The 16,674-nt window shown below is 43.6% G+C and overlaps 1 protein-coding gene across 1 annotated transcript in view; it reads right to left on the bottom strand.

Annotated features, from left to right (window-relative positions):
• Positions 1-15,694, bottom strand: part of LOC131591841 (sodium-coupled neutral amino acid symporter 1) — a 41,576-nt gene extending 25,882 nt beyond the window's left edge. The window contains exons 1-2 of the mRNA XM_058862941.1: positions 15,461-15,694; positions 6,559-6,771 (exon numbers count right to left, since the gene is read on the bottom strand). Of these exons, the coding sequence (XP_058718924.1) occupies positions 6,559-6,677 (119 nt within the window). The 5' untranslated portion in view covers positions 6,678-6,771; positions 15,461-15,694. The remainder of the gene's footprint in view (positions 1-6,558; positions 6,772-15,460) is intronic.
• Positions 15,695-16,674: the final 980 nt, after the last annotated feature.

Raw genomic sequence — 16,674 nt, 5'->3', positions numbered from 1 at the left:
ATCCTGTACCATTCTAATCATAAATTCTGTACTACACTAATCATAACACCCTGCTAAAAAATAAACCTTTAATTGAAACTATGAATTACTGCCATCATCATTCTGCCAAGGATCCCTAGAAGATTTCACCTGTCCCCTCACTGTCAGGGGTACTGCAAAACCCTACATTGCTACTGAAACCTTAAGTTGCCACATAGGGTTGGTAGGGCTGGAGTTAAGAGGAGGAAGATGTGACATACATGCCAGTGCTGGCTGGACAGTCCTGAACCAGGCAACCTGCTCTGCTGGTACACTGTTCTGGGCTGCAGGATTTTCACGTAAGCGTATTTCAAAAAGCAATGCTGAATTCATCATGCTGCAAAATTAAACACTTCTGTGCAGGGAAACATAGAATAAACAGCTTTTCTTTCTCTTTAACCTTTACTTGTTCTGTGTCCTCGATGTATTCACATTTAGGAACTTACTGTCCCCCTGTGGCAGAGCTGGCATCCTTGAGATTTATGACACTTTTGATTTAGATGAGCTGTTATTTTCTCACAGATCTTCTCTTCAGCAAACACTTTGGTTTGCATAAAGCATTCTTTCAGCTTTTCATCTTTTGAAGGTTTATGCACAATTAAGTCCCTGGCATCTTTGCTAATCCACAGATGGTTCTTAGCCTGCACTGGCTAATGCCTCAGCCATCGTACACGTCACATACCTAACCAGGGGCTGTCACCAAGTGTCAGAGCCCATTTTAGCTGTAGCTACATCAAGCTGGCTCTTCTTAAATTGAAACAGACAAACAACACTGAACACAAACAGCAGCACTGCTGGTCCTTTCCCACAGTGGGAAACATCTACTGGCCAGGGAGATATAGTTCAAACTGTGACTCAAGACTTTGCATCATCTCAGTACATCCAGCAGTATTCAGGCTGGTAATAAATCCATGAACTTGTAAAGACAGAGCTTGAGCAAACTTCCCTACTGCCCCAGCTGTGGCCTAATTACTAGTGATATGTATGCTAGCAGAGCTTCTAAGGCTGTGCCAAAATCATGCAGCTATAATGCTGCTGACTTGGCTTCCACAGCTGAAACACTGGGCCTTGTGTCTAACATTTTGTGTTTATGCCTTAAATCCAGGCATAGATTGCAAAAGGTAAGTAGTATTTTAGCTGGGTTTTTTTTGCAATTTTGACTCCTGCCCATTGGTCTGCTTTGATTTTCTATTCCTTCAATAAAAAAGAACTATAGGTTTCTTCTGTATTTTTTAAATACTAACTTCAGCAACTAATTTGCTGCAAAATATAGGCATGATGTCAGATTTACCAGCCCTAACACAGTTGGAATAGATGGCTGAACCTCCCCCACTGTTTTATGAAGTGAAAAGCAACCACTTCTAAGACAGACTGATCTGAAATTAGCTTTCCAAAGCTCACCTTGTAGGTATTTCATCCTCATGGAATAAAATCTCAACCTGATTCAGAGCATGTGCTTTTTCTCTTTCATGTCTGTTTAAAGCCCATCTCTTGAACGCAGGCAGCAGAGTGTGAACAGTTTGAAAAGGACATTCCAGCTCTCTCTCGAAACACCCTGCAGGCAATTTGTACAGGCAGGAGCACAGAGAAAAGTTTTGTCTCTTTTGGATTTGTAACTGCTGCTGGGAACATCTGTGGACTTTGCCTTCTTCTGTCATTTATGGAGATCATGTGTCATTTTAGATTTTGTCAAGAGCTATGATAGAAGTCACTAGTCTTCTCCCCCTAGTTCTGCTCATCCCCTGCAGCCAGTTCCCCCTTAATAATTACAAAAATAACAAATTTGTAGATACTATTATTACTGCCTTCTGGTATTAATGTTCCATGAAAATTATTGTTAAAAACTAATACACAATAAAGACAATACTCGAGCAATGTTGTCTGAAAATAGAAGTGACCACAGGACTTTCCATTAGAATACCTCTGACAGCATAAACAGTTTCTGCAAAGCTGGTACCTTCCATGGCCAACAAACATGTTATATCCTTCTGGACAGGACTTTGAGAGAACTAGTCTGATTTGATAAATTGATCCAAAGTACTTTTTTCTGTGTCAGTTCCAGAGTGAAAACAGAGTGGGCTTGTTGCCCAGCCGGGCTCCTCATCCACCCTGCGTTTCCCACATCACACTGCACTTTTCTCAATTTATGCTGTGTGATGTCTACAGGAGGGCAAAGTTGGGCATGGGAATGAGGGTACTGGGATCCCAAGCCACGGGGTACCTAGCACCGAGCCCAGCTTTCTCATGGGGGCCCTCCCAGCCCCAGGAGAGCTTGTGCAGACAGTTCAGCAGCCACGCAGGACAGGGGGATGTGGGCTCTGCTGTGCGGCGTTTGCTGTTGCAGGCAACTTAACCTGCAAGTCCAGAGGAGAGGCCTGCCTTGGGACAACGCTTGGTTTGGCCATACCACATGACAGAAAAAGTTTTCCATAAATGAAAAATATTACTGATCTTAAAGGAAATAAAATTTAAAAAAAAAAAAAATACAATGAATTCAGCAGAAACAAATTTTATCAAGATATTGCTTTTTATAAACTTTTTTTTTTTTTCATTTCAGGATGTTTTTTTTCCCCTAGAGCATATGAAAGGAAACATGTTGGAATACTGGAATTTCTAGTTAAACTGTGCCATGCATCTGCTCTGCTTAATAGACGTGCTTAGAAAACAAGCCATTCATTGTCACAGAATGTTGTATTTTTGACCTTTATGAATATGACACAAATTAAGTGAAATGCCTGTTTATGCTGGTCTCTCCCAGCCCTCCCAAGGATCAGAGGCCTCTGTGAGAGGTGCTGTGGCAATGCACTGTGGGACTGTTTGTGCCATCAAAGCTTTGAGACTCCCTGACAAGCATGAAATCCATTTGCACTGTTTGTTGTCTTCATTTCAAATGCTTTACCCACCACTGAAAGACATAACCCATTCTTATATATTTCTGCTTTCCTGTTGTGTTTCCTGTGTCACAGCTGAGTATGAACAGACTATACAAAACTTTTCAGATATATTAATGAAATATCCTGGCCAAGATATAATGAGCTCATCCTTGTGATGCATGAAGCATGAAAGAATATCTTAATCTAACTTAAACTGGTTTGATTTAGTGCAAAGTAGAAACTTAGCCTTATTGATAAAGTGTTTTAAAAAGGATGATGTTGAACTATGGTTTCCAAATGTAATTTATTTAAGGACTTCAGTGAGAAATGTTTGATTAAGGTGATACCCCCAAGCTAACCACTTTGGCTAAGCAGAGTTAGCCAAAAACCATGTAGCCATCTCAGATACGTTTAAGCATAATTAAATTAAAATGTTATTTTACAATGCCTTAAACATTTATTAGGGAAAGCTAGTTTTGCCAAGATGACAGAAATTTATCCTTAGGCAGCTTCTTAAACTGCATGCTAACTTGAGCAGTGGCAAAGATTTCCAGGGCAGGCATGAACAAGAAATGCAGAGGAAAGCTTGATCTGACTTACACTATGAAACCTGAACCAGATCTTAGCATAGCTACTAACAACCTTGTTAACTGAACAAGGGGGACTGATAACTTACTGTAAACCAAGACAGGCATTCAGATATCAGTTTCCTGAGAGCACTGTCATATAGTTAAGGACTAAGTTATCTAAATACTGATTTACAACTATGCACAGAGATGGCAAAGTTTTATAGCCAGGAGACATAGTCGAAAGTCACAAAATTCATGTCTGGGTTTCATGCAAATCTCTGAATTGACATTTTCAGAAGACATTCCCATTCAACATCTGCATACAAAGAAAAACCCCTCTTAATACAGCCTCTTCAAGTCAACATACCCTCCCTACATATAACTATATATTTAGGCCCAGAAAAGGCTGGAAAGTCAAAGGAACATATAGGATTCTCTTCCAAGATCAAGAAATATTTGGAGTTTACAGCCAGTTTTGGAATCAGCTTGTGCCTGGTATACCGTCTCCAAAAGACCCTTGAAAAATTGCTCTACATTGAGCTTGAGAAAACTACATGCTGAGAGAAAAAAACATTTAAAATTAAATATAGGGTGCTAAATCAAACAGGTTGAAACAACAAAAAAGTGAGTTGAAAATTACAGATCTAATCTAAAGCTCAAGTGAAATCAACAGAAAAAGTCCCACTGATTTTGATGGACTTGGGCACTTTACAAGGCCTCACATCACGTGCCAGGCAGCACAAAACATGTTTCCTATGCCTGTCAACCTCTTACTCCATGGAAAAAAGGTGTTTGCCAAACTAGTTACAAAAAGGGACTAACCACATCCTTTCAGGATGCGTTTGGCACGGGTGCAGAGCAGGATGTGCCTGCCTGCCGGTCACACGTGACAGCACGGAGGTGCCTGCACAGAGCAGTGGCTGTGGGTGCCTCAGCGAGAGCCTGAGCCCCAGGCCATGCTGACAGGCTGCACTGGTAGCTGTGCTCAGGAAGAGCTGCCTTGGTTTGGACATGGAGGGAAACATGAACAAACTGGGATATACGGGGCAGAATAGTCATGCATGGGATGCAATGAGTGCCTGGGTAGAGGGCTAAGAGAACCATAAAGGCTATATCCTATAGCCAAATGACAGATCCTCCTTCTGCAGGGGAAGCAAGTTCTCCAGAAAGGAACAGAAACTTGTGGAATATGTTAATCTGCCCTAAGAGCTAGACCACTAATCAGAAATTCTGCCTCTGAGTTTCTGACCCTCTTTCTTCACTCCGCTTTTTGTCTTCCTTTCGCAGGCAGTCTGGATCCAACCCAGATCTTGCCACACTTATTGTGCCCTAACTCCAGAAAGCACATTGTGACCACAGAGGACCAGGCACATCCAGCACACTCCTTCCCCACCCTCCATAAACATTCACTGACAATGAAGCACCAGCAGGGTTTTTCCCCATAACAGTTACTGATGGCATCAGCCAAAGTGCTGGTGAAGCACAGCCAGCCCAGTATAGCCACTCCTTGTCTCGAGGATATAAATCCTCAACAGCCTCCAGGGAGTGAATTTACCACTGTCAGCCCCTAAGCTCCTCTCCTTACAACATGAACCAGCAGGAAAGCAAGCATGTTCATACTGGAACTGTTTTATTTTGGCAAAGTTGGAGGCTTTTTTGTATTTCTCTTGCCTTTTTTTTTTTTTTTTTTTTTTTAACAGAAGTGGTTTGTGTTTCGTTTTGGCACTTTCCATCAAAGCAGTTGCATCAGAAAATTCCTGACCAGCTCTAATCTTCATCAGCGCAGCTGCACTGCGGTCACAGCACCACCCGCCCTGCTGCTGAGGGCCCCAGGACTTCCCTGGGGCTGGCGCTGGGGACAGGCTGGCACTTTGCTGCCCCCGCCCCTGCCAGCTCCCCGGGCCCCCGCTCTGTCCCACGGCACGGCCGGCTGCTTCTGCTACGTGAATCGTGGGGACAATGCTGGCTGCTTATTCCCACACCTGGCACCAAGATCCTCGTCCACCCACGCAGTTGCGAGTCCCACAACCGACTCTAACCTCACCTGGGAAAAAACAGCTCTGAATTTTGTTTTAACACTAGAAAGTGAGTTTCTCATGTAGCTGGAGACGATGCTGCCAACAGGAAGAAAAGGCAAGAGAAGAAGATTTTAAAGATCGTAAAATAGGCGGTGGCAGCCCCGCAGAAGGGAGCAGAATGATGTGCTGGGACACGCTTCCCGGCAGGGCCGGATCCCCACGCAGGCACTGACTGGCCCTGTGCTCCACCTTGGTTTGCAATATTTGAACAGGAAGTTTGATCAAAACAGAGCTTCCTATTTTACAGCTCACAAAATCCAAACAGGGTCTGTCAGCAGGTCTTTGCTATAAACTGGATGGCTCAGCACCTGTTGGAGGCTGGCAGGAAGGGCTGGAGAATGGCTCTCTGGTGGAAAAGGCAGCTCTTCAGAAATGACTGTAAGCTTATAGAAAAAATCAACAGCCTAATAATTGTATTGATAATAATTGTAACTAATACTTTTCACCAATATTGATGCATTTTTTACACTTGAGCTGAGTTAGGCGTAAGACTCAGTTTTACCATCTTCTTGCCACTTCTGCCTCAAGGGAGCAAACCGCTGCCCAGTTTATCTTGCCAAATTACAAATACAGATTGGAACTATGTTTGCTGCCAACCACAGCAGCTGTAACTCCCCAGAAGCTTGGATACATGGAGGTGGCCAGACAAGTTAAAAGTGTCGAATCAGAGACCAAAGGTCAGCTAACAGACCTCTCCAAAATTATGCCATCGTATTGTTATTACTTCTTCGCTGTGTGTAAGCAGACATCTAAAAATTTTGGTTTTTTGCTGCATTATATATTTGTGAATTTTATTAGACTAATTTGAAAGATTCAAAATGATGAATAAATTGCTACTCTGTTTGCTTTATCTGCTATTGCAGCCTATGCCCAACAGATGTTACGTATGAAATTCAAATTACATCTTCAAATGGAGCATGACTTGGTAATGAATTATTCAAGACATATATTGAAAATTAGAATGCTGTTTTTAAACAGTGTGTTTCTTAGCAGAGGCAACGTCAGTGGAAAAATACTCACCTATTTATCTGGCCATTTTCCACCTCTGTGAAATCATTTGAGTCATTGCTGATGTTATCATCTTCAGGGACAGTCATATTCTGCAATTCGGTCAGTTCTAATCCAGCTTTGAAAGGCATGCTGGGTGAGGAACTGTGCCTATCCAAGTGGTTCTTCAAATCCTAATGTTTGGTTGATATCTCGTGGGTAAACTGCAGCCACAGTGTCAGCAACCTAAATGAAACAAACAAAAAAAAAAAAATCCAAGATGTATACCACCACCGGCAGGCAATATCACCAGGAGAAACCAGTGAAACCTGTGCAGGAGGGCTATCCATACCAAATGATTTCGTACTGTTAGCTGGACCTCAGGTTATGGCCTAAATACAGTGTGGAACAGTAGTAACCTCATATGTTGTAATGAGTTCAACCTCACTAACCTTATAAATTTACCCTGTCCTGCAATCAATTGCTGAAGATGGTATTTTATTTATTTTTTTTTTAAATTGTGAGCAAACCAAGCCTGATGGTTTCAGGAAAAAAAAATTAACCTCCTACAAATTAAGGAATAAAAATTATTTGCTTGTCCAAGTCTCAATTCAATATCTGGTGTTTGTCCTCTGTATGTTCTCCATTCTTACTTAAAAAAATAAAATACACTTCCATGCTAATGCTAAGTGGGATAGAAAGAGGGATAGAGTTATCCCAATACTCTGTTCTACTAAAACATGTATTCCAACCTGGTAAAGATTTCTGAGAAAGCAGAGGTGCTTTGTTCAAGTTTTTGGATGGTTAAACTTGTTATGAACAAGGAGAGAAGCAGAAAAAACCTAAATCCCTCAGCTCATGTATCACAGAAAGAAAGAGCAACGCATACCTTGTGTCAAGCAGTTATAATCTAGAGATCAGGTGATCTCTCCTCTTTTATGTATTCCATAAAAGCAAAGGCAGATCAGAGAAGTCTGCTACAGAGACATACTTCCTCATCAGCAATGCAAATCAACCGAAAGACCAGTATTTTCTGGAGTCCAACCACTCTCGGCTGAGCTACAACTCCAGCGTGGTAGTCAGGCAACAGTGTGTTACTCACAAACAAGCTCTTGCACCACAACTCTCTGAATTCTCATTTTGTGAATGAATTTCCTGCAGTACTGCCAAACAACTACTCAGCCTGGGGTACATGGTGAACCCTCAGACACCAGATTAATTTGGGGATATTTTTAAATTCTCAGGGTTACCTCAAAGCCATCAAACTGCTTGCATGCAAAGAGGCATGAGCATCCTCAGGCTCTTGCAGGGAGAGACAGGAGGATGTAATTCACTTGTTCAGTTATAACATCTGCCTGTTTCAAATGAAGTTTACAGAAGTCAGTACTTCTGTTTTATACCACATCCCCACCATGCAGAAGACAGCTTTGCAAATGAGCAGTTTTTTCCCTGTAAATACTTTCTCAGAAACGCCATTTTAAAGTTTACACGTGCTCTTAACAATTCCTCAAGAGCCCACCCTGTCCAAACCTCAGGTGTCAATTTTAAAGGCTAGCCTCGAGGGTAACAGCAGGGCAGGATCCCTTCTCTTCAACTGAAGGAGCAGCTAAGCATGTGATTATGGTGGCAAACACGGCCTGGTGCAAGGGTAGAGTTCGGGGCATGCCAGCTGGGTACTTTTCAACTCCTCTGCAAGAGATTTCCACTACAGATACCAGGAAAAAACTGCTCAGGTATTAAAATGTTGGCACAATAAAATATTAAAAAAAAAATTATTTAGGCTGCTGATAAATAAATGCAGACTGGCTAGCAGAGGGTGGTTTTAGCATTCTGGAACCGTCTTCCTGGAGGCTGCAGGGAGAAAATAGTCTACCTATTTTGAAAGAGAGGCACAATCTTTTTATAAAAGGATAAAGCCACAGGAGACAGCGACTGCTGAGGTGTCAAGGACCAAGCCCTAAAGTCCCCAAGGACTAAATTCTGAAGTTTCTTGGGACCACGAGTTCCTAAAATAAACAATTTCTTAAGAGACCTGGCAACCTCTGTGCCAAGATCTGTGTCCCCCAGCATTTTAAAGCCTGTGTAAAGGTTCATTCTGAGATTCAAGCAGAGAAGCTTTTCCTTTGGGCACTGTTTTGTACCATGATGCCCAGGAGGATTTGCAGAACTGCTTTGACATTGCCTGTGCTTAATAAATTCCCCATTAAGTGTTTCAAAAGCTGAAGGCGCTGAAATTAGCAGCGGTGTGAGGTAAGCAGCACACTGGAGAGCCGGCTGCACAGCTCACTGATGTGTGGCTCCAGCTTTGCCCTCTGCCCCTGTCACTGAAACACTACAGGACCAGACTGGCAGGAACACAGTTCCCTGCTTCATCCCCAAGGAATCTTTGCAGCACAAAAGTGACAAGCGTCACTTGCTTCTACAGAAAACTAATTGAAGACTTTTCACACGGGCATGTAGTGATAGAACAAGGGTGAATGGCTTTAAACTGAAAGGGGACATGTTTAGGTTAGATGTTAGGAAGAAATTATTTACTGTGAGAGTGGTGGGGTACTGGAACAGGTTGTCCAGAGAAGTAGTGGATGCCCCATCTCTGGAACTGTTCATAGTCAGATTGGATAGGGTGCTTTCTACAACCTGGTGTAGAGGAAGGTGCTCTTGCCCACAGCAGAGGGGTTGGAACGAAATGATCTTGAAGGTCTTTTCCAACCCAAACCCTTCTATTACTCTATAAGGCAGAGCAGAATCTTAGAGCAAGCTGAAGCACCACCAATCATTTCAGCAGATTCCATGTTTCAGTGACAAGTTGCTCCTGCAGTATCATGAGAGTAGGCACATCTCTGAATATGCATCAGGTTCTTGCTAGGGTAAGTGGTTTACTAAAAAAACACCAAAACAGAAGCCTGAAACAAGCAAACAAAAAAAAAAAAATCTTGAATGAAATAATGCATAGCACTTCTAAGTATGAGAAAACCTGATCTCAGTGTCAAAACATGGGGTGGTTGAGGAGAGAGTGGTGGGGCTGGGAACTGAAGTTTTCATTGTCACGGCATGAACTCATAACAGATCTTTGCCAAAGTAAAAACAACATGTCCTCTGCACCTCCACCTATAAACTTAAGATGATAGTAGTGACAATAACACTCAGTTTGTGAAGTGCTTGAAGACTCAGAGACAAAGGGTGATAAAAGTGTGATACCTGGAATAAAACACTATGCAAATCACAAAATTTTTGCAGTGATAACTTTATCTTAGAGATATACAGAGAAAATCCTTTGTCACTGCTAATTACTCTGGGCATTCTCTACAGTCAATGGAGTACAGGTGGTCAAATGAATTTCATCCCCAAATCACCCACTCTAAACTTCAAGTTCACCCACTCTAAACTTCAAATTCACCCACTCTAAACTTCAAATTCACCCATGTGACAAATCACAGAGCCTAAATAAAATCTAAAATCCCAAAGGTTATGGTTCATGTCAGCTAGCTTAATTCCCTACAAGTCAGGTGTCCACTCCAGGCCTGTCACTTGGCCTCTACAGCGGAGCCTGGTGCTGCAGGAGGACAACTCCCCTGACCCATGGGAAGGGTCTGCAGTCACACTGGGCTGTTCCCTGCAATTGCAATAGCTTTGCTACCAAAAGGAGATTCAACGCTGGGATAGCTGAGCTAAGCAGGCTGCCACCTCAGGTGTACATGCCACTAGTGCTGTGAGCAACAAACCCAAAATTGCTTCTATACTAATAGAATATACTAATATGCTAACTATAATAATTAGTTATATTAAACTAATAAAAATTCACCATATGTTGATACTGAGCTATATTGGAAGCACCAGGGTAATATTTGTATTTTTACAGCCTTTTCATTCAAGAAATGTCTTTAAAGAAATGCAAATAAAAATACTATTTTGGCAAGAGTTCTTAGGCTGAGCTTTATTCCCAATTCACATTGAAAGACAGTCAATAATCACATGAATAGTGACTGCAGAAATCCCAATCACCTCGGTCACTGTGCCTACTACTCTGTCCAGCCTTAAACCTCTCAAAAGAAAAACTTCCAGAGACCTGCCATCAAACCTCTCTTTCCAAACACACACCTAGTAAATAATAAAGGACAAATCAGAATTTTGCTCTTCAAATTCTTCAACTCAGATGGGCAAACACTCCTTATTGAAGAAGGCACCTCCACAAGAGAAAACCAGCAAAGAGCTATGACTCTTCAAAATGAAACTCAAGGATCTGTGTTTTGTAGCTAACCTAGCTCTTCTGTTTAGTAGAAAAAGCATTGCTCTGGCCTAGCAGCTTAGCCTTCTCTTTAAAGATCCCATGATATGTCTTGTAAAAGCCATTAGAGATAATTTCTTTGTTGTGTGCTCTTTACAGAATATGGGAAAAGTTACAACTAGTCACAACTTGAGGAGGACTATGAGATGATACAAGAAGATAAAATGAGTTTATTATTTTCAAGGACATCGAGACTGTCACAAGCCATTAAAGCACATTCCAAGAGCAGTGGTCATTTTCTCTGTCAACCTGTGAAATATAAAAAAAAAATTCCCGTGCAACTCCAGGTTCCTAGACTGCTAAAATTCCACAAGAGCAGTAATGGGATCAAAAACTTTATATCTGAAAAAAAAAATAATGATAATACAGACAATCTATTTCTTCTGGTTCATGCATGAATCCTCTCTAGGCCATACATGGAAGAGGTATATATAATCTCAGAAAACAGTTTGTCGGAAGCTGTGTTTCTGCACAGAACCTCATCACTCCTGGTAGTAATCACGACGGCTTAGTTCACATGCCATTTTTTTTTCACATCCTGTAAATGACACAGCTCCAAAAGTGTCATCTTAAGGCACATGGCTGCTCAAAAGCTGACCCAGTATGTAAGTGGTCAAGCTGAACAAAATCTAGTCTATCTCTGGGTATGGTTTTTGCAATGTGCCCTTTCACTGGGCACTTCATTCACTGCGCGCTTCCCCCAGTCAAACGGTCTCGGAGTTGGTAAATATCCAGGACACACTAAGCACACTTAACTGTGGAACTCAAGATAATTTGCTCAAAAGACAAAATGTGAGTCAATTTCTTCTCAAAGGGAGTTTTGCCAAGAACTCCTCTTGGTTGGTTACAAGTCATCAGAACCCTGCACTTGAGTTTCACACAAGCTGTTTTCATTCTGCAAAGCCTGAGATGTGATACATCTTCCTTTGCTCATACACTTTTGAAAGTTCTTTCAAAGAAGAGCAATATGACCAGTAAGACAACGGATATAAATAATGGAACACAGAAACTGAAACTCTGTGTGTGGACTATTCACTTAAATGACAAAAAGCAAGAATAACCTTTATACGTAACAGTATCACACTGGGAGGCAGGGAAGCAACTATCTCCTTTTTGTTCTGCATTGGTGACACCTGACATGAGGGACATAAAGCTCCAGACTTACTCCTCATCTACAGGAAGGACAAAATGGAGAGATTAGAGAAGAGCCACTGAGATAACAAAGAGCTTGGAAATTAGACTGACTCACATCCACTGAGCAAACATCTGCAGTGCTCGAAATGTCATTGCCTCCAGCTCCTCAGCTCTGCCCCTCTGCATGCAGCAGGCTGCAGCCACAGGAGCAGTGGAAGGAAGCGGCTTCACCCTGGCCCCGGCAGTGTCCCAGTTGGGCCCAGGAGCCACAGAGAACCATCAAGGTGCTGGCACACTCCTGTCCTGCCATTGGCAGTGGCGCCAGGATGAGGGCAGTGCGGTGGCTGGGAGGCCTTCGAGCTGCCACAGCCATTTGCTTGGTGTCTGCAAGCCACCACCTCTCATCCCCAGGCTCCTCTCCCTCACAGCCCCCAGGGCAGGCAGGATGGAAACAGTTAAAAGATAAGATGGGGGGTGGGAAAACAAATGACAGAAGACTTGGGAAGGAAGCTCAGAAAAGGGTGCTATAAAACAGAAGTGATGAGAACAAATGTGGATTGTCAGCCTTTCTCTTGGTAGTGCATGACCTCGTGCTACAACAGGAAAATGCTCCTCCTCTGCCCCATCACTCTCCACACTGCCCTTCCATGCTGCCATAAAGAAAGGGAAGACAGTCCCAAATTAAGTCTCGACAGGCTACTCAGCTGATCAAAGGCAGGCAACTAAGAAACCATAAAATCCCAGTCTGATTCACCAAGTGATTCATTACTTTAGGCAAAACACTTAAAGATGAGCCATAAAGGAAAATGGTTTTAAGTACATTTTTGTTTTGAGCCCTTCCCAGTCAATTTAGGAAAGGAATTTGGCAGAGGAATATAGTCACATTTTTTCCTCATTATATTTTTTTGTGAAATCCTCTCAACAGTCTTGGTTTTCCCAAGAGATCACCACCACAAATAAATGCACTCTTGTCTTCCACAGAAAGTGGAAATGCCGTATGAGTGGGGCTTTATGGGTCACTGCAACAAAACACGCTATCCAGATGTATTTCTAAGGGTTAAACAGCAGCTCTGAAATTCCCATTTAAATAAACTTTTGTACTACAGAAGGAAGGATCCTTTGTAATAGTACATGTGTAACTCACTTTTCTGCTTTGGTTTACAAGTAATTTCTCTGCCTCAGTTTTCTTGACTGTAAGAGATTCAAAACAGTATTTACCTGATAAGCATGGGCAAATGTTGTAAGAGTTAACTGCAAAACATGAAAAATCTGCCATTTTTCCCAAGAGCAGCTGCTGAAATTTCTTGGATTGGATTAAGGTCACAGCAGTAAGTATCCATCAGAAAGAAAATTGAATTCAGGCTTAAAATATTTAAATATTTCCACAACATCCACTTGCCTTCACAATACAAACTTTTAAGTGATGGTTATTATCATGTTACTTGCTATGCACATTCCAACAGAAATGAGCAAGATGCTAAAAGAGAGAGAAGAGCACAGGAGAGAGTCCCATTTCTGCTCGGTCACCACTCTTACACTGCTAAGAACAAGCTCCCAGAACAGCAAACACAGACAAAATGTAGGACAGAGACCCAGGAGGAGCAGCCTGCAAGCAGGAAGGCCGAGAGAGCACTGCCTTCCCTTCCATCCTTTAAAACCCTTGTAAAAAGCAGGATTTGGGCACCAAGGACAATTGATCCTCCACGTTTTACAGCATTCTGCAGAAAGCTTCAACCTCAGGGGACAATCCTCTTCACAGGGGTATGTGCAGCTTGGTGCTCACTGCCAACAGCTGTCTCCCATCCTCACCCAGCCTGGGCAGCCCAGTTGGTCTGACTACGGCACAAACAGTCTCAAGCGACAAGACAGAGGATGCTGCTGCAGTGTGCTTCAGTGAAGTGCTCTCTCTATGGTGCCTCTTAGAATAAAAAAACTCCCGACCTTCCGAAAAGGCAAAGTCAAATAGGAGTCATTCAGTACGACAGTGAAGCAGATCCCATTTTAGTCAGTGAATTTCCACCGAGCCTCAGTAGAAGGCCTCTGCTTACCAGCAATATGGCAGTTTGGAGATTTCACGCAGGTTTTGCAAAGCGGATTTCAGCGCCATTTCAGAAGGGGCTCCTAGCCTGGAAAGGGCAGTTATTGATACCTATATCCTTCAGCAACAGATGGAATTCCCTTTTAGAGGCTTTTTAAACAAAGTTGGTCTTTTGGTAGCAAATGAAGTAAAATTTAGATGGAGGATGCTCTTTCTTTCTCCCCCTGTGGCTGTTTTTACTTCTGATCTATGAAGGTTAGACTCATAATGTAGGGAATCTTTGTTTTGTACTGGTTTTTTATTCCTGCAATATATTTTATCAACTAACACATATTTTTTTCTTACACTTTACTTTTAGAACAATGTCTGTTCTATGTTATTTGGCCTTTCAAGCACAAGTAAAAGCCAAACAAACCTGAAGGTGAACAAAACACGGCACAGGTTCCTATTTATAATTTGGATTAGAGGGTGGTAGAAATGCCCCACAGCAGTCTGGGACACTGAATAGCCTAAGGACATGAGGTGAGTTCAGCTGGTGGCATAAGGAAACTATAGTTTCTCCTTCTATAAAACCAGGGGTGCCAAATCCAGGGTCTATTTCAGTCCTTGCAATGTCACATAAACAAAGCACGTCTTCACACACCTCACCGTCTCCTCTCTCCCAAGAAAACACATCCTAGCTACAGGTTGCATTACCAACTCCGCAAAACAATGGAACGAGCCCCCTGCCACAAGAGCGAGCTGGACGCACACACACGTGAGCCAATGCAGCCCCGGGCATCCACTCGGGCCTCTTTTTGTTCTCGCCGTCGCTCACTGAAAGCGACCACCTCAGCTGTTACTATGTATTTACGGGCACCACGCACACGCCTGCGCGCCGTGGGCCCAGCCTGCATTTTCCGAATACCGTGAAACTTGCACTGACCCCATAGCAGTGCAGGGTTTCAGGCAAAGCCCGGAACGTTCCCCGGGCACGGCTGCACCGCGGCCGCGCACCCTGCGGGGGCTGCGGCACCCGCCACCCGCCCGTCATAAGGGGCAAACTCATTCATTATTGATATTTATTATATTTCTCTGCCAGCCGAAGTCCGTAGCCGCAGACTGCCAGGTTTTTGTATTATTTCTGCGGGTTCAGTTTGTTTGTTTGTGGGTTTTCTCCGTGGCCGCCTCAGCAGCATCGCCGCCCGCCTCCGGCGCGGCAGCCGCGGGGAGATGCCGCATGGCCGCCCCGTGCCCGCCGCCCCTCCGGGCTCCCCCCGCCCCGCACGGCTCGCTGCCTGCATTTTAGGGTTTGCACAGGGCAGCACCAGGGCCGAGCACACACGTTTTGCCGGGGATGGGGGCAGGGTTGCGCAGACGGCGGGGACAAAGCGCGGGCGGCTCCGGGCTCCGGGCTCCGGCCCGCGCTGCGCGGAGACAAAGGGTGCGCGGGGAGCCGCGGCCCCATCCCTCCGACTGCATTCGCTGCTGCTGCCTACCTTCCCCAGGAGCCGCGGGGACCCTCTGAGAAGCGATCCACCTTTTCCGCCGGGATCCGGCTGGAGAACCCCGACAAATAATTACAGGGATAAAAATAAAATAAAATGTAATTTAAAAAAAAAAAAAAAAAGAAAAAAGAAAAAGAAAATAAGAAGAAGGAGGGATGAAATTGAAGTGGCGAAACGAAAAAGGCGAGAAAGATGTCCTTCCTCCTCCCGCCGCGCGTGTGTGCATGTGGAGGTGAGCGGGCTGGCGGGAGCGCGCCAGGCGCGCCGCCGCGCGGGGCCGGCGCCGGGGCCGCGCCGCCAGGTGCTGCGGGACCCGGAGACTCCGCGGGCCCCCCGACACGCCCAGCTCCCCGGCCGCATGGACGTTCAGCACCTTTTTTATTATTATTATTTTTAAAAAACAAAAACAAAAAACCCCTAATTTTTTACTCTTTTTACAACAGACAACATTTTTTCTCTCTTTTTTCACGCCACAGGAGAACCCCTCCTGGCAAGCAGGCTGGATTTTTGTAGCTTGAAATGGCTACGGAAGATCTGGCATTATTGTGTTAGCTGATTTCCTGTGTTGTCATCCTAAATGTATATGCTGAAAATGCTGCCATTTGTGCAAGAGGTCAGAGCGTTTCCTGCTGGGGCAGGACACATTCCTCAAAACGAACGAGGAATTTGACGCACAGACGATTTGCTGCAGCTTTTTATTTCCATGCTAATATCTAGAAAGCATTGTATGAGCTTTTTGGCTTGGAAAAACTTTTCAAGAACTAACTTGAAGCAAGATGGTGTTGCAGCTGTCCTTGTCTCCCCCCGCTACAGAACACATGACTTGCATGGGATATCACAAGGCAAGGAATGAAAGGGTGATGGAGCCTGTGGGTTTGGACACACTTTGCCTGGCCACCCATGAAGAGTAATGGCTTCTGGGAAGCTTTCATGGCAGCTCTTTCAGAAGCTTCTTGAAGTGCTTGCTCTGGAATTTCCACTACTGGGTCTTCTAAATGTCAGGCCAAAAAGGCAGATGACACACATGAAGAACTGTGGTTTTCAAATTACTGATTTTGCATATACAAATTGGATTCCTGTTTTGGTGCTTTCACCTTTTTTTTTTTTTTTTTTTTTTTTTTTTTTTTTTTTTCAATAGGGCAGTTCACAGAATCATAGAACAGTTTGGGTTGGAAGGACCTCTAAAGGTCATCTAGTCCAACTCC

This window comes from Poecile atricapillus, chromosome W, assembly GCF_030490865.1.
Source record: "Poecile atricapillus isolate bPoeAtr1 chromosome W, bPoeAtr1.hap1, whole genome shotgun sequence".
Taxonomy (NCBI): domain Eukaryota; kingdom Metazoa; phylum Chordata; class Aves; order Passeriformes; family Paridae; genus Poecile; species Poecile atricapillus.
This window is presented reverse-complemented; position numbering and strand designations above follow the sequence as displayed.